We start from the raw sequence: 19,750 nt of genomic DNA, 5'->3' as shown, positions 1-19,750 counted from the left end.
CGCAAAATCCCCTAAAAATGGGTCCTAAAAACCCTCTAAGTCTTCTAAAGACTGAAACTATCGCAAAAGGAGAACCTTCAAAAAAGGCAGAAAACACTATCGGGACCCAAAAATATGAAGAAATAGTGGAAAACGGGTTTATCGATGGTCAAAAGAGCAACACACAGGAGTCGTTAGATCTGGGCGATCAATGGTCCAAATCTGATAGGCATATCACAATCGACGATGACAGGCGGAGGATATTGAAGGCAGACATGCGATAGGACCAGGCCGATGCGATATCGCAATCACCGATATCGGTAAATGACAATCGGTGTTGGCATAGGCCATACCATATGGAAAGACCTCGGGCTTATGCGATATGCTATTGCGACAAGTCGCATCGCAATATCGTGTCGGAGCATTACAAAGGAGCGGGGTTGTATATATATATATATATATATATATATATATATATATATATATATATATATATATATATATATATATATATATATATATATATGCGATGCGATAGCCGGACCCGACAAGGCTATAGACAATATTTGATATATTTTGAGATTTGTCAAACGATAGTTTTCTATATATTTTCATGTATTTTGTTTATTAAACGAAATATGAAGGGAAGCGCCGATGCGATGAAACCGGACCCAAAAGGGTTTAGGAATGCAAATATATAATATTTCAAGTCCATCTAAAGCCATTTTACGGGATTTTGCAATGTTTTAATGTATTTTTAAAATACAAAGGGAAAGCAAGGAATATGGCAGTTGCGACATGCGATAAGCGATTAAAGGCAGACCCGATAGAAGTATAGAGCGGATCTATGGATATTTGAGGTCCGATGAACAATGTTTCTACGGATTTTTCCCGTTTTTGAATGTATTTCTCTGTGTAAACAGAGAATGGCTATTTCGGGGATTTCAAAGGCCTAATGGATTCTTCCATTGTAGAATAGGTGGCCACCTCCCGTGAAGGCGTTATGTCATGATTGCTAACGCTCAGAAGGGGGATTCGAATAGACAGAGACTGGGAGCTAGAAAGCCTGGGAAGAGGAAATGAACAGATAATGTCGATTGGATTAAAAGCCATAGACTGACAGAGAACAAAGGATAAGCAGGAGTTGTTGCTAAAATAGATAATAAGTAGGCATCGCAGAAGCAAAAAGAGCCAAAGAGAGTGAAAGCTAATGCGTAGAGCAGTGGAGGGAGTCTTTGGAGTCACTTGGAGATCAAGTGAAAAGCTAGAGAGCTGAAGGTTTCAAAAAAGCAAGAGCCAGAGCCAAGAGCCAAAGCCGAGATCCAGAAAGCCGAGAGCTTCAAGAGCCAGGGGATAAGATGGTGTTCTGAACCTATTGTTGCTGTGTAAAACAGTGGAGTTGAGCTAAGAGCTTGTAAAAGGACTTTGCCATAATCCCGAAGAGCCTAGTCGAATTGACTAGAGCTCAAGGAGATGTAGCCTAAGAGTTTTGGGTGAACTCCAAATTAATTTGTTGTCTTATGTGTTCATTTTACTACTGCATTATTTATTGTTATATGTATCTATATATCAGTTTAAGCACATCAACTTACAGCACAACAATAGATTCTAAAGCATATAAGTAGTTAAAAACAAATACCAACATACACCTATTTTCAAGCATTTTTAATTCCGCATTGGTTAATCATATAGCCTTGGGAATATTTAAAGCTTTGGAAGTGGGAGAGGTTCTTGTAAGTTAGACAAGAAGCCTAATTGCCCCATTTTCAGATCACTTTTCCTGTCGGATGGACTCCGTGACTAATCTGCATCGGTGAAGCCTTGCAACTTCTCTCCCTCTGTCTGTCTATACCATAATCCACACTAGGTAATTCCTCTGAGGTACCGTAACACATACTTTGCTTCCTTCCAATATAATTTTTTATGCCTCACCATAGCTTCAATGAGTTGGTTAAATGCATATCACATGTCAGGTCGTGTGTTCACAAGATACATCAGTGAACCCACAAGATTTCAGTAAATGGTAGCATCAACCTCTTCACCTGAAGTGGCATTCTCCTTCATCTAGTTTGTAGCTAGAGGTGTTTCCATGGGCTTACAATTCTCCATGCGAAATATTGTAAGTATGTCGGTAGCATACTTTCCTTGAGACACAAAAAATTCACCATCACCCTGCCATACTTCCAACCCAAGGAAGTAATGCATGAGGCCCATGTCTTTCATATCAAATTCCCTTGCAATATCCTCTTTGCAAGAGTGGATCAGCTACTCATCACCCATCAATATTAAATCATCGACGTACAAAACAAGAATGAACAACTTACCATCTACCACAATGTGATAGAGGTTAGCATCGACTTCACTTTTGGCGAAGCCCAATCCAATGAGATAACTGTCGATCCGAACATACCATGCTCGAGATGCCCATTTGAGACCATACAATGCTCTCTTGATTCTGCACACATGTGGCTCTCGATGATATGTCTCAAATCCATCTGCCTGCTCTATGTAAATTTCCTCTTCAACAACATCGTTGAGAAAGGTGGTCTTCACATCCATATGGTGGATTTTCTACCCCATATGTGAATCCAATGCTAGAATGGATCTGATTGAGGAATATGTTGCAACTACTGCAAAATTTCCCTCATAGTCCACTCCCTCTATCTAAGAGAATCTTTTGGCCACAAATCTGGCCTTGTACTTCTCGATGCTCTCGTCAACTGCATGCCTCACTTTGTAAATCCATCTCAAACCAGCCATTGATTTCGCTTTTGGTATCGACACCACCTCCCATACACTTTTCTTCATGATGGATTTGTATTCTTCCATCATGGAATCAACCCAAACAGGTTAAGAAACTACTTCCTCAAATGAAGAAGGATTTGTCTCAATGAGCTTTGTCATGAGAGCCATGTAACCAGTGTACATATCAAGTAACCTCCTCTACCTGCATTCTGATGTAATGGCACCCACACTTGTTTTAGTATCCTGTAACAATCTATCAACTTATCTGGTTTTATTTCTCCCCTCCCTAGAAGATTATGGTTGAGTGAGTGCCTCCACTCTACCTTGTGTCTGCTCCTCTACAAGTCGCTGATCCACAACCTCCTAAAGCTCATCCTGAGGCTCCTCCTTTGGAGCTATAATCTCCTGCTTCAATGGGATACTCAGCTCTTGTTCCAGAGAGCATCTCATAGCCTTGTCCTCGTCAAACTTGACATCTCTCCTTACAATTGTCATCCTCAGTGAAGGAAAATACACCCAATAATTGTGTGGAGCTTCGGTGTATCCTACAAAACTCCCAACCCTGTTGTAGGCTCATGTTTCTTCCTTCAATCCTTGGAGACATGACAATAAACTAAAGCTCCAAAAATTCTGAAATGAGACACATCAGGCTTTCTCCCAGGTAAATCTTCCTTCGGTGTGATCATACTATTGGGTGTGGAGCCTGATTATCTTGTTTATTCAGAGGTATTGCCACATTGGACCCTAGTTTGTAATGGGGCGGCAACGTCGCCCGTAATATTTGCGTTGCAAGGGGGGTCTAGGGGGGGTTGCTGCAACCTTTGGGAGCCCCCCTGGTGGGGGGATCGGGGGTAATGCCCCTAAAGCCAAAAATAGATGTAAAATTTCCTGATAAAATATTGTAATTTCGTAGTCAATCTGGATTGTTCATTAGGCAGAAATCTGATGGTGGAAGTTATGTTTAATTGAGGGTTTTTTCCCTAGAAGGAAACCCCTCACTATATATGAGGGAATTGTATTGCGTCTATGTATATCTGTATTCTGAGCGAGAAGAGAGATGAGATTGAGCGAGAGAGAAGAGGGAATTACAGCAGATCTTCTGTAGGTTGTATCTCTTTAGTTTGCTAGATAATATAAAAGGAAGGACTGGTTGTTTCTCCGTGGATGTAGCCCAAATTGGGTGAACTGCGTATAAATGTGTCTCTCTTGTTTTATGCATTTTCTATATTTATATTTCTGCAATATTTTATGTGTTCCATTGCTCTGTAATATATAATTTTCTAGCACATACCCAATATTCTATGTGGACTCTGATTCTATAAGTAGACTATGGTGTTGCATTCTTTTTCCCATAAATGTAATGGTAGCCCCTAATCATGCAACATGGCCCTTATTTCTACCACTACGCTCTTGTTCTTCCTCTCAACTACCCCATTTTGTTGTGGGTTATGGGGTGTTGTCAGTTCTCTTCGAATACCTTCTTTAGCATAGAAATCCGTGAATCCATGCGAAACAAATTCACCTCCATTGTCACTCCTTAGAGCTTTCACCTTTTCCCAGTCTCCTTCTCAACTAATGCCTTGAAATCAACAAATTTTGAGAAAAGTTCATCCTTCTTCCACATCAAGAAGATCTAGAATTTTCTAGAGAAATCATCAATAAAAATAACATAGTACTTATGTTTTATTGTGGAGACTATAGAAAAGGGTCCACATACATCAGAGTGGACTTGCTTCAAGATTGCATCTTCTCTTCTATCTTGGCCATTGAAAGTGGATTTGACATATTTCCCCAATTTGCAACCCTTGCAGACATCCTATGGTCAAGGGAGCCTTTAGGGAGACCGATGGTAATTTGATGCATGACTTTTAAGGCACCATGGTGTAAATGACGTAATCTCCTATGCAAAAAATTTCCAACATCTCGACTATGCACTTTTTTAGACTTACTACTCGATGCAGTGGAATCTCCCCCTCAAGTTTATAAATGTTCTTCACTTAAACACTTATCTGCTTCACTTGCCTCATAGTTATGTTTCTTAGAAAGGCTTTCCCTTTATTGAAAATAACATCATAACCACGATCCTCCAAAACTGATACAGAGACCAGGTTATTCTTCAGCCCAGGTACAAACATAACAAGCGAAGAGGAGAGGTTTTCTCCCTCTCAAAGGTGACAGTACCAATTCCTATAGCACTATACCTCCCATCATCCCCCATTTCAATATGCATCTGGAGATCCTTCTCCTCCAAGCTACTAAAAAACTCCTTGCACCCTGTCATATGGAACGAGGCACCAGAATCATGATACCACACAGTGCCCATAATAGTGTTGGCCATTCATGCTATTAGGGTGAATTCTAATTGGAATAGTGAAACCAGTGCTTCACCTGCTACTCCTCCTAAAGGCTTCTTGTTAGACTTCTTGTGCAGACATTTTTTTTGCATAATGCCCATGGCAGTGGAAGCATTTTATCTTGCTCAAGTCTTTCTTCTTGCCATTATTTTTGTTCGATTTTGGTTTTCTCTAGGTCTTCTTTCCTTTTCTCTTCTTCCCCTTTCCAACCAATGCAAAATTCTCTTCATCCTCAGCTTTGGATGATGTTACATATCTATTATTTCTCTTGAACTCTTCTTGAACCAAATTAGACCACAAGTTGTGCCAAGATTTTGGAAGGCCTAGAAGAGCTACACTCACCAGGTTATCTTCTACTACATTCACCCCGACCCCTCCAAGATCATCTTGAACTTATCTAATCCTAAAGAGATACTGCAAAATAGTCTCATTCTAATATTTCAAAGTTTGTCTTTTAGGGCCAATTTTCTATGGTCATTATTATTTTCGAATAGCTTACTCTGTGTATTCCACATAGAAAATGGTGTCTCTTTTCCATGGATATTTGAGATAACATGGTCTCTCACACCTTCTAGAATAATTCTTCTCACCTTTGCAACATCCTTCTTCCACTAGGATAACTGTTGTGCATCCAACTGTGGAGGTTTTGCAATATTAGTCTTCACATATTCTAAGACACCATTGTCATCAAGCATTACTTCTATGTGATCCTTACAAGCTATGAAATTCAAGCTACCCTCCAGGGAATACTCCAATTTCAGACCATTGAAAGACTTTCTCCCGAGCTTGAAGAAAAAATGTTGCACTGAATCTATTACTTCAAAATTCCTGAGAGACAAGTTCAAAATATTGGTTCTAATGTGATTTCATGGCTCTGATACCATGTAGAAATTTGATAGAAATTGAAACTGCTCAATATTTCAACCTAAAAAACAAGAGACACAATTCTACTCTACTAGTCTAAGGAATGGAAATCACAATTTAGAACAACGTGCATATACATGGAATAAGCAAAACCAAAAATACACAGTGATTTCTATGGGAACCCAACTAGGAAAAACCCCTCAATCTTTTTTGCATTAATTAGTTGAATACATACACTATTACAATTGTTAGCTCCAGCTCTGAGCTCAACCTACAAAAGAATAATTGTTCTCTATGCTCAATGAAAAACTATGGAAAACACTTAGCCAATTCTTTGCTCACCAAGCCTCATATTTCCTTGCGCAAATCCTAAGAAAATTGGCCACTAAAAGATAGGAATTTCCATAGACCAAAGAGTGAGAAACATATCTCTATTACCCATGAAATAAGGACTTGACTTATAAATCAAGTCTCTATATATTTGGTTTTCAAAAAGAAATAGATAATACCCATTTCCACAATAACAAGTGTTTGAGGGTTCATGATTTGTCCAATTGACAGAAACCCAATCTACAACAATTTCATAACTAGGCCACAACCCAATAAATTTTCCCAATAATCATTTTTCCTTCGGAGTAGCCATATTTTATTTTGTAGAGGGAGAAAATCCCAAATCCAAAGAGGGGGTTAATTCTACCTTCTTCGCAAATTTATTTGGAGCACTCATTGTGCATGCAACAAAAGCAACACCTGCTTATTCCTTAAGAGTTGTCCATAAGCATTAATCTGCAAGGGAAATCCATTAAACAAGAAATATTATTAACCCTTCGAGATCTAGAAAGGAAAACCTGAACATGTAGGCAATGACGATGACATAAGATTGGATCTGACAAAATGGCGGGGACCTTATTCTCAAATCCCACAACAAAGATAGTTGGCTTTCCATAAATCCACAAAGCGACCATGAGCAAGTTGATGATCTATGGACAGAGAGTCGAGAGGAGATTTCAAATAGGGGACAATGACTTCCACAAACGCAGACACAATTCCTTGGAAATGAATATATATGAAGGCCTCTACGATGACACTTGCAAATGAAGGATTCAACAGTGGCTAGGGAAATTCTAGCCCTCATGAGTTGGATGCAGCAGAGCTTCAGGTCATATCTCTTCCTATAATTTTCTTTGTTTTGTAATTCATACATTTTTTTAACATGGAGTTTACATGTAGCAATTTAAATATCAATAACACACACACACAACATTTTAAAAATTATTATAACGAAAATAAATATGTATAGAAAGAGTCATATGGATCATGCATTAACATTTTAATGTGTAGAATGTGAAACATATATATATATATATATATATATATATATATATATATATATACATATATATATATATATATATATATATATATATATATATATATATATATATACACACACACACCTTTTTTTGCTTTTAGAGACATCCTAGTACGAGGGAGATGTTGTCACATAATGTTACATTTAAAAATCATAAAATAATGTTTACAATAACAAATTAAAAAAATAGTAATAACCAAAAGAAAACAATGTTGACCATAAATAAAGTACTTCGATTTCCACCTTAATTTTACATCCATTTTATACAGAGATAAAGTAATTGAAAAGAAACAAAAAAAATTAATTTACTTTTAATATTAAAAAGATAGTTAATTCCTTCACTACTTAATAATTATATATAGAGGGAGACCCATGGCTATATGTTTTTTTACTTCCAAATATGATTTGGGACATGTATTAAAAAAATATTTGCGTGTTGAGAGAATTGATGCTTTTGGGCACTTGTTAGATCAATCTGAACTTAGAATCTACCAAAAACCAAGAGAAATTAAAATTTAATCGCCAAAACTATTAAATATTAACAAAATTTGATTAATCACTTTTTTTAAAAGGCAAAGCAAACCACATAAAGATGTTGTTATAACACATATATCATATAAATCTTACTAAATAGTTAATCTATCATTAACATTATCATAAATGTAGGTTTTAACCCCTACAGAAATTAACTGCATATGAATTTAAAAACAGAAAATAAACAAGAGCGAGAGCATAACACATAAAACAAACATACACAGATATTTTTCCCTGGATCCCACTAGATTGATTTTTCATTATGTTCCTTTCAATGTTACAATACATATATATACATGTCAAAGCATCCAATACTATGGACTAAAAATCATCGCACCCAAAACCATGTGTGAAAACCATGCACAAAATCATGGACAAAACCATGGATCCAAAAAAAATTCAAGGGGAGCTACCCCGAACCCCGTAATCACCCCCTCAAACACCCTATAACCCTACTGCACATCTGTGGTACACATCTGTGGTACAGGAAAGAATATAACACAACCAACCATAAAAAGAAAATATCAAACCATTTTAATTTGGAATCTTGTTTGATATAAAGTTGATCTTTCATTGAAAATGATATTATAGCATATTTTAGTCTGACATCCTTATCGATATAAAGTTGAACTGCATTGAAAATGATATTACACCGTTTTGACATCCTCACTGATAAGAATTGTTATCCGATTTTAGTTTGGCCACTTTGGTTCACATAAAGTTGATCTGCATTGAAATTGCTGCGTGTCCAGATTATGTTCAGTCCACAATGCAGAAAGGGACAGATCTACCATTCAATGGGCATGTATCGAAAATGGTTTGTGTACCAGATATGTATGTTTATCCCTGATTTTTTCTCCTGGTTCAGAAAGTGACAGAAAAGAACAAATCTACCATTCAATATTATAGCTGACTTAGTGTTTCACATTCCTTCGTGACATGACACCTATATCAACCTTGCCCTGCAGGAAGTTCAGACATTACATGACAAAGAAGACTCTGGTACGAAAACGCTGAAAAAGCACCTTTGCAATGGCGACGGGCAGAGCAATAGTTCAGACGGTGTTCCCGGGATCGAATCCCGCTGAGTCGGTGTCTCTTGTGAGAAAGGAGAAGCCACGGCCGTCGCCCCACAACGTGGTGGTGCGGATGATTGCCAGCGCAGTGAATCCCGTCGATCTCCTCTACATACGCAACAGCTTTCTTGGGCGCTTCGAAGACAAGGGCGCAGTGCACGGTTCAGAAGGAGTAGGCGTTGTGGATGAGGTGAGTAATTTGTTTATTAGGTAGGTAGGGAAGTTGAGTAATTTTTAAAATAGTGGTGAAGAATGATTGTTATATTTTTATTTTTATTTAATATTATGGGTAAGATTTTTGCAAATCGATTTCAAATACCAAAATTTCAGAAGCAGAAAAGTAGGGAGTTGGTGATGAGACAAAATGATTATCTTTTTTATAATTTGTGAATAGAATAAATCTTATAGATAAAATAATTAATTTGTTTATTATGTATAATTTTGTTATTTTTTTTAAATGATTGGGCAAGATGATCCTTTTTTTTCCATCTTAATTCCTATCTTAATTCAATTTACCCATAATGATTTTTCTAATAATATTTAGAAAAATAATTGTTATCCTCTTTCTAATTTGCCATAAGATTGCATTCAATATTCGATATGTTCTTTATCACTCTTATATAATTTGTGTTAAGATTGTAGCCAATTTGTTCTTATAATTTGGGAAGTTTGTTGCCAATTTCTTAAGCCAACAACAATTAACACAAAACAAACTAATCTATAAAATAATTGCTATGCCCACAGATTGGCGAAGGGGTGACATCCTGCAGAGTTGGGGAGCGAGTGATACCGCTGGTTTTCTGGAAGTATTACTGCGGTAGAGGAGAAGGGGCGTGGCAGGACTACGTGGAAGTAGCGGAGGAGGATGTGGTGCCCGTCCCTGACACGATCCCGGATGCCGTGGCTGCCCAATTTGTGATCAATCCGTGGACTATTTATGGGATGTTTCACGACCTCCAGATTCCCAAGGGCAAGTATCTCTTGCAAACAGCGGCCGGGTCTGTTCTCGGAAGGTATGTCTTCCACCGCTCACCCTCCGTCCAGCAGAAATTAATGGCTCTGAGTGCTACCTTGTTTATTAATTAGAGCAATTAAATAATGGAAGAATGGATAAACTCACTAATCAACCTTATCCTTTAAAATAGTAGTTATAGATAAGTGAAAAGATGATATTAATAATAATATTGGTGGCTTTTTAAGAATTGATACAATTTGAGTGGTTCTAACAGTTCAAGCATGTGTTTTCTCCTAAAAGGTCATAGAGAATTGGAAGGATTTAGAGTATGTATGTCTTCATAGACTTTAACAGTAAAATTATTATGTGATGGTCATTTGTCCCATAAAAAAGGAGATTTCATACATCAATTTGGTGTAATTTTACAAAATTTTACAATAATTATATATTGTTATATTTTTGTTTAGGTTTGTTTTTATATATTATATTTCATTTTTTTGTTTAGGGTTGTAACTTTAATTAATTGGATCATGTTTAGTATGTATGTCTTCATCGACTTTAACACTAGTTAAATTATTGTGTGGTGGGTCCCTTGTCCCATAAAGAAGGAGAATCCATACACCAATTTATGTGGTGGGTCCTTTGTCCCATAAAAAAGGAGATTTCATGCATCAATTTGGTGTAATTTTACAATAATTATATATTATTATGTTTTTGTTTAGGTTTGCTTTTATATATTATATTTCATTTTTTTTTGTTTAGGGTTGTAACTTTAATTAATTGAATCATGTTAAGTGTGTATGTCTTCATAGAATTTAACACTAGTCAAATTATTGTGTGGTGGGTCCCTTGTCCCATAAAGAAGGAGATTTCATACATCAATTTGGTGTAATTTTACAATAATTATATATTATTATATTTTTGTTTAGGTTTGTTTTTATATATTATATTTCATTTTTTTGTTTAGGATTGTAACTTTAATCAATTGAATCATGTTTAGTATGCATGTCTTCATAGACTTTAACACTAGTAAAATTATTGTGTGGGGGTCCCTTGTCCTATAAAAAAAGGAGATTTCATACACCAATTTGGTGTAATTTTACAAAATTTTAAAATAATTATGTATTATTATATTTTTGTTTAGGTTTGTTTTTATATATTATATTTCATTTTTTTGTTTAGGATTGTAACTTTAATTAATTGAATCATGTTTGTTAATGATAGTTTTTGGAGTCGTGTGTGAATTGTTTGAAGAGCCCAACATTTGGGGTGAACACTTTGAAGAGCCCAACATTTGGGGTGAACACTTTGAAGAGCCCAACATTTAGGGTGAACACTTCACCCATCTTCAGGGGCAGGAAGCAAACTGATGATAGGAAGAGTGCACGACCATAATATATAGAGATTCAGGAGTAGGAAGCAAACTAATGATACGAAGAGTGCATGAGCATAATATATAGAGATTGAGGGAATTAGCCATTAGCGATAAACGTTAAAGTGACTAATTCCTTCAATCTCTATATATTATGGTCCTGCACTCTTCCTATCATTAGTTTTCTTCTTGCCCTTGAAGTTGGGTGAAGTGTTCACCCGAAATGTTACTAAATGTTACTAAATGCACTCTTCAAACAATTCACGCAGGACTCCACAAGCTCTCATCAACAATATGTTACTAAATGTAGAAACATTCAGGCTATTATTAAATCATGTTTGTTGATAGAAAAATAATAGGTTACAATTTTAAATTTAGTCTAATTCCTTGAGATTACTAACCACAATTATAAATGATAGTTAGAAACTTGTATGTATGTATATAAATGATAATTAGAAACTTGTATGTATGTATATGTATAAAAATTTATATATTTTTTCAATTAGTTTTATTTAATTATTATATTTAATCGAGTTATGTAATATCACCATTAGACTTCTCTTTTATTCTTTAGAAAGGACCCTTACCACTACAAAAATAAAAAGTGTTGTTTCACATTGATTCAAGAAGTTTCCAGCCTAAAATTGTCATACTTGTTTGTTTAATTTTTACATAAATGATACGAATTAGGATTTTAGTTTTTATACTAACTGTTTGGCGGAGTTCAATTGCAAAAGAAGTCATGGTATACGTGTTGACATGTAAAAGGCTACATGAAAACCTTTCTTCTTCACTTAAGCCAACGTTAGTCATACCGTAGTTCTTTGGCGAAATTCGTAGGAGTGGCAAACAACAAGGAGATTATATTATACATGTAAGACCACCCACGGTTGAAAACTAGATGTAGAGATTGTTTATATTATAAATAACTTTCAAAAATGATTTTTCATTAACCAAAATGGTGATTTATTATACAAATTCAACCCTTCCATGGTGACACATGTGAACATCTTCAAAATAAGATGTTGTACATGCTTTATGCAAACCCTCTTGTAAATAGTTGGCTAGTTAAAGAACTAGAGACAAAGGTAAACCTTCATAGAGTAGTGGAGGATTGCTAGAGCAAGATTTTTTACTCAAATGCAATTCTCTTTGTATACAAAGTGCTTGATTTCACACAAGTTCCCACACACTTATACGTGCTAACATAGGTCTTTTTCCTTGACAAGCACCATCCTAGAGTTTTCCATATGTTATGATGTTCCAAGATCATTATGAAATATACTTTAGGTCTTATTGATGATTGTTATGTTCAAAATGGAGTAATAGTTGATCTATGTAGTTGTGTTCCAAAGGGTGCAGACTAAGTGTTTCATGAAATACTTGCATTCTAAGTATCTGAAGAAGTGTTTGTTTGTTAAGCATTTGATGAAATAATTACATTTTGAGAGAACCTCATTCTTGTGTGTGAATTCCACAAATTATTTTGTGGATATAAAGAAAAAAATTGGATATTTTATAATATTTTTTTGTACTAGCAACACCTTATTTTTTAAGGTAAACAACTTGAGGACCAATATTCGATGTTCAATTGTAACATCTACAAAGTCTCAAACATCATTTTGGTATTATAATTATGTAGAGGAGAATTGGGACATGGAATGTGTTCAATTTCATAGTATATTTCCTTCAAGAATACAATAAAAAACAAACCTTCCAACTCTGTTTTTCCAAAAACTCATTTGTCCAATGTGTATATTGTGTAGAACTTTGAAGCAATGACAAAGTTCAAGGTCCCCAAGCCAAATGTCAAAGATTTCACTTTTATTTTACAAATCCTCTATGTTAATATGCAAAGTCACTAGTTTATGGCCTTCTACTTCAAATTTGTGATAATGGATTTATTAGACATAGACAAAGGATTGTGAGATTTATCTATGCCCCAAGTATTTCTTTATTTTTTAGTTTTACAATCATGTTGATTATTAAAAGTGTTGAAAGAGGGCCCTAGTATTGGGGTTGAGGGGGTCTTTTTGTTACCCTATGGTTTCCCTATCTTTATTCTAGAACTATTTCTATAACAAATATACTTGCTTGTGTTTGATTCCCAAATCTACACTTTCATTTTTGGCATTTTGAATTTCTTAAATATCAACAATACTTTGGGTAGTTACATAAAAACAAATCTAGAAAGGGTTTAATTGGGTCTGTACACATGTGTTAGAATAGGTGTTGGGATTGAAATTATGCTAGGGTCTCCAAGACAAAATGCTCTTACAATAGGACAATTTTAGCTAGGTTCAATTTCTAAATTATGAGAATAGAACTTTATGGTGTCAAGCCTTCCAATAAAAAAAAAAACATCTCCATGTTTCTTATCCTCAAGCAAATGCTTTCTTTGAAGGAAATAGAGTACACAAATCTAGATAAAAAAATGTGGCATGAATGTGAGCAATTGATCTGAAGGGTGATAATGTACAAACTGCTACAAATTAGCAAATCATTAATTTAGAGAAGGAGAACATTATTTGTTCATAATTTTTTAATGAGGAATCCTATTCTTCCTCAAAATATATAGAAGAATACATAAATGTCATTCATTTATCCTTGAGGGTGGTAGTTGTACATGTTGCCCTTATGGAGACAATGAAGAGACTTCATGAAACTTACTCCACTAATTTTGATAAGGAATGAGTTCCCTCTACGAATCCTTATCTCCCACCTTATGAATTATCATTAGTCATTGTGGACCCTTCTTCAATATAGTGACATTAGGTTAGAAACAAGGAGGAGAAAAAGGGAAATAATGACGATTACTTTTAAAGGGATAGAAAGTGTACAATACTTATGTAATTGTAAGTGTAGCATATATCTAAGTAGTGCTATTTCCCTTCAAATTTAAATAGATTTCATGCATTTTTCTTTGGAAAAACATAGATGTATCTTAACATCAAATATTATAGTTAATAAAAAATTCAATGCTTGATTTATATGTGAACGCATATACTAAAATTGGTAATTTAAACATGGAGGGTGCAAAGGGTGGGTAATTTAAACACATACTATGGCCAAAATTGTCCATAAGGTTCTCGTTGTTTACAAAGCACTATGGAACCTCGGCCACAAGTTGGTTGAAAGCTTCATGCACCAAGAATGGTTCACAACAATATAATAAAACACCCCATACTTCTATCTAGGATTTTCCATGCACATACCATCCGCAATGGTGAAAGTAACCATTAAAAAATTGCAAAGATATCATCTCATAAAACACAAACTCCTTATACTAAACCATAAAGGTTTCATTTGTAAAACACAAAGGTTGGTAATATCTAGTCATTACTTGAATTAGAAACATCCCATTTGCTTTGATTAATTAAAAATTATCAAAAATACCATCAACATGCGGTGAATAGCTGAGTAGAGGAAAATCATTTTTCCATTCATTGGCATGCCCACAAAATGGCATAATACATCCTTCACTAATTAGTAATGCAAAAAAACATAGTAATCGAAGGTTTCAATCCATTAACTATTTATTTCATGAGAATTTTGATGTAAATGACAACTATAAGCATTGTGTTTACTCATAATGTTTACAAACCATAAGCCTTCCATAATAGCCATTCTCATATATATTGCAAATTTTTGAAGAGTGCAACTAAATATATACCTTTTTATTTAGATATTTTTACAAACAATCTATGAGATTTTTTTTTATCTATTGTTATATCAATACCTTCATACATAGAACACTACTTTACACATAACAAGTTGTCTATATTTTTCAAAATCATAACAAAACTGACAAATCATTTCTCATTCTTATGTTCCTACTCCAAGCTCCCATATTTTTAACACAAACTAAGATGGTTGAATTTCCACCATACTCTTCTTCCCATGGTCTCTGAGCCATGAAAACTCACCAAAAGATGAAATTTTCTATAAATAGCCTATGTCTCTCATAGAAAAGTTGTAGATAGATGATTTTGGTTGAAAAAGCACATGACGAGGGCTTCACACAGCCAAAATCATTCTCCTCAAATCTCCGTGAAATCCATTTCCATAAACTTGTTAATCCAAAATTTGTGTGTCCCTTCTTATGTACTCTCTATTACTTTATTTATATAGTCATAATGCAATATATCACATGTGCTTCATGCATCATTATTAATTTTATTAATTATATAAATTGCATATTACTCACCTATTTTTCCACCTTTTTCAAGTAAACCTACTTATTGAACACAACTAAATTCCATTTTCTATTTAAAATGTAAAACTAATGCACTTTTAACTATACTAAGTTTTAAATGAGAAGTAGTTTAGAATTTTGCTACAGTGAGTGTTATTTTCAGATGATATACTTAGTAACTGCATTTTAAAATCCAAATAATAATAATACTACATGTGAGAATAAACACAACTCTAAGTTTATTGTACACATTCGCATGGGATGTGCAACAATATCACTAGGAGCAAGGGTGCACCCAATGCTAACCTTGGTAACTTTCTATGGGTGTCTCATGGTTTATTAGTGAGTAAGGATTCTATGTTCTTAGTGTGCCACTCCTCTTTATTCTGCATTGGTGATTTGTGTAGCCTCATGATATTGTGCAATCCTAATAGTGAGGGTACACCTAGATCCAACCCTAGTATGTATGGATGGAATTGCTAGTAAGTGATAAAATTATCCTCCACCTCTCCTCAGTGGAACATTTGTTAGATATCTTTAAATGAGTCCCCTCCCTTATGAAGGCTTAGCTAAAAAGGACACCCAACCCCTACATACAAATAAGAGCCAAAATATTAATATAATTATCAAATAATACGAAGATGCATAAACACATGCATTTAATTACTAATATTAATACTTGTAGTCTCTCAATCTCATATTGGGTCCACATATGACATAATTTTTGGATATATGTTTTATCCTCTGCAAGGACATTTAGTTCATTACAAGGAATGTAGCATGCTACAAGGGTCTCCTACTATAAAATATCCACATCTAAAATTAAATGCACAATTAAAGCCTGAAAATAAAAATGATATTATACCTTCAATCCTCCAACAAACTCTAAGTACATTTTGTACAAAGGAAGTCCAAGGGGCGAGTTCTTCAATCCCAAAATTTCCAGAAACCCTTAGAATGGAGATACATATATTTTTTATCAAGAGTCCTTTTGATCATACAATAATGAATTTTTATCTATTAACTAACTCCATTACAGGTTAAGGAAATAATATAAAAATGTAGTTGGATCCATCTTCAATCCCTGGTTGGCCGTGTCACAATATGTGGACATGACACTTGTCAAAGGAGTTGAGCTCAATCAGTAGAGGCACATATTGTGCCTATGGCTGTGGCGGGTTCAAATCTCTAGAGACATGCTCTACTTGGTGAAAATTGTGAAAAAAGTTGTATAAATATGTTCTAATGGGTAGTCCCATAACTGTTTCGTTGAACAAAAATATGTGTACATGACACTCTTGAGGATAAATTTCCCTTTTCATGATAGGGCATACAAATAAAAATAGGCATGAAAACTACATCATCATGCAATAGGTCCACAAGGATTCACCTTCAAAGAATAGATGCATGAGAAATATAATTTAATAATGTTCAACCTAGGAGGATTTTCTCAAGGGTCCACTTCGAAAGATAACAAAGTGCACCCTCTAATGTGCACAAGAGATAAAACAAGAAAACAATCCTCCTAAGAGAATACTCCATAATCAATCTCCAAAAATAGAAACTGGTACACAATATGCATATTACCAATCCACTCAATGTGTGAATCCCAAGGCAACCAACTCCATGGATGAATGTGCAATATGCCAAATAGATGGAGCACTTCACAAGAAAGGAGGCAATCAAACAAAAAAATAGTAAGTTAACCATCTCCACAAGTGCACCCTAGAAAATTAATCCATTTAACTACCTCAAACACCCATAAAATCATAAAATATATCCTTGTGAAGTGTTCCCTAGAAAGGAGTTCCATAAGTGGTTAGAATCCCTTAATGCTCATGCCAAAAGCATATGTTATTTCTCAATATCTCAAATGAAAAAACCAAATCATATGCACATGAGAAAGTGTTCCCTATAAAAAATTTCCAATCATTCTAATAATAAAATAATCATATAAACATTGGAAACTATGCCCGAGAGATGAGCACTCCATCCAAGAACCTAGGTAACCTCCAACTAAATCCCTCCAAGTGTGAAAAACAACCAAGTTAGGTAGGGTGCTCAATCAATTAACCTCCGGGGTAATAAAATGGCTTAAATTAACCACTAAATGGTTAAAACAACCTAAACATGTGTGCACAAAACTTATTGTTGAAACAAAACCATATTCCAAACTCGCAATAGCCACCAACTAATTAAATCAACATGAAGAATTGTTCCAATGAGTGGGGGTGTGTTCCATTAATAATTGTACCATGTAAACATGTTATCCCCTAACAAAATCCAACCTGATAACAACATAATGACAAATAGAAGATCCACCTAGGTTTGAACCTAGGGTGCACCACCAAAGGATCATGACATCATCAAACCTTAGAAAAGGCTTGACCGCAAAAAATGTATCTAATGCCCCACACTCCAACTCTAGCTTATGAAAATGTACATCGACGAGGGTATTAATGTCACCACACACATTCCACCTAAGTTATATCCAACAATTGATACAAAATTAAATCATATAAACTAAGGAAATCCCACCAAGGAAAAAGTGCACTACCATAATACATCCTCCAACCACATAAACATCAAAAGAGAAGAGGATAATTGAAATGCTAACCCATTCAATCATCAATTATGTCCCACCACATGTCCAACACAATAGGACCTTGTAGAACACTTCTTCCTAGTGACAAAAATAATGCAACATCACCATCCAAAAGTCGTTAGGAAACTCCAACAAACTCATGAAACATCTACCTCCTAGCATCATTGATGAGCTACAAAATTGACATTATTTTTTCCACCAAGTTATCCCTTTTTTCTTCCATTTCATACCTCCTCCTTGATATTGAACCCATAAAATATGTATTTTTTGATCTCATAGTTCAAGGTATAAATATTTGTTACATCTCTTTCACTTTATTGTTTGGATTGGAACTAAGGCGTCTTTATCAAGGTGTAGGTATACATAAGTGTGATAACTAAATTGAATTTGGTTGAAAATGATCTTAAGTTAATGCAATTATTAAAACCCAAGGATATCAAGTTACATGTGTAAAGACATGTGAACAATAATTGAATATGTGTTCATTTTTTCATTTTGACACAAGGATCCTCTAATGTTGGAACAATGGAACCCTTCCACCCCCACCATGCCATGATAGTTCATCTAGAGTTGCGTGGGTTATATAGGTGCCACTTTTAAAGGACCAACAAAGCCAACTTGAAAAATAGATCTACGAATTTTGTCTACAACAGTCAAGCATTAACAAGTATGTTTTTACATAGACTGCACATGTAATATTATTACTTTGTGAGTATCCCCAAACAAGCATCAAAATCTCAGAATAGTTACATGGGAGGTGCATACATTTGGAAAAAATACCAACCAAAGGTTTTCCTTATGTCTTGACATGCAATGCCAGTGGAAATGCCATAGAGCTCATACAGTCAACATATGGTTAATGCTTCCCATGAGGAGAATTGCCTCCCATGGTAACTAGAATGGAAGCGATGTTCTCTTGCCCTCTACTATAAATCAATATTAAATATATTGTCTTATCTTTTAATCAGCTTGGTTCAAATAGGAGGAGAACTCGCTAAGTTTCTATGTGATGACCCCTCTTGTTTCCTTATATATGTGTAAGTTTTGATGCACCAATAAACAATTTGCAAGTTTAATATAAATTGTTTAGTGTTCATTGTAAGATTGTTGTCACTCTTTGTTTTGATTAAAATTATTTATTGTGTATGGTTTCAAATTGTATTTGAGCATGTGATGGTAGTTTTGTAAGATCATAACACAAGTTGACCTTGAGGAAGGACCCAATCAAGGTAAGGATTTGTGCTTACCAATCATTTCCTTTTGCTTTGGGTATGTTAGCTCATTAGCAATAAGATATAAATAGCTCTATTCCATTCTAGTACTTTTTATGCATGTGTTCCAATTCCAAGGTATGGTTTATCATAGTTTTTCAACAAGGAAATTCAACATAGTTATTTATCATAGTGATTTGTCATAGTGGTGTGTGGTTTTCAATTTATGAATGTTGGTAGTTGATAGTACAAGGTTTTATTTTCAAAAAAATTCCTTCAACGTGATGACACTTGTGGCCAATTTCCACATAATCAAGTTGTTACCAAAACTATAACAAGAGTTTTTGTGGAATTGGCGTGTTGTGGAATTTCCTAGATTTGGCCTATCCAGTGACACAAAGCCAAACACCAAAAAAAATAATGTGGGTATGTGGGGGGACAATTTAGATGAGTTGTGGGAAAACACTAGGATTATCCCTCATCCAGAA

The 19,750-nt window shown here is 34.9% G+C and overlaps 1 protein-coding gene across 3 annotated transcripts in view; it reads left to right on the top strand.

Moving 5' to 3' along the window:
• The first annotated feature begins 8,552 nt into the window (after positions 1–8,552).
• The window catches only part of LOC149159847 (uncharacterized), a 224,937-nt gene continuing 213,739 nt past the window's right edge, over positions 8,553–19,750 (top strand). Inside the window, exons 1-3 of one of the 3 annotated variants that reach the window (XM_089436586.1) lie at positions 8,553–8,665; positions 8,817–9,114; positions 9,669–9,937. In XM_089436586.1, coding sequence (XP_089292712.1) covers positions 8,881–9,114; positions 9,669–9,937 — 503 coding nt within the window. In that variant the 5' untranslated portion in view covers positions 8,553–8,665; positions 8,817–8,880. Of the gene's footprint in view, positions 8,666–8,694; positions 9,115–9,668; positions 9,938–19,750 lie in introns of those variants that run through there. The other 2 variants (XM_089436587.1, XM_089436585.1) reach the window with 2 other exon arrangements.

The sequence above is a fragment of the Pinus tabuliformis genome, chromosome 5_2 (genome assembly GCF_031772625.1).
Source record: "Pinus tabuliformis cultivar Carrire ecotype Pingquan chromosome 5_2, CPIR1, whole genome shotgun sequence".
Taxonomy (NCBI): domain Eukaryota; kingdom Viridiplantae; phylum Streptophyta; class Pinopsida; order Pinales; family Pinaceae; genus Pinus; species Pinus tabuliformis.
This window is presented reverse-complemented; position numbering and strand designations above follow the sequence as displayed.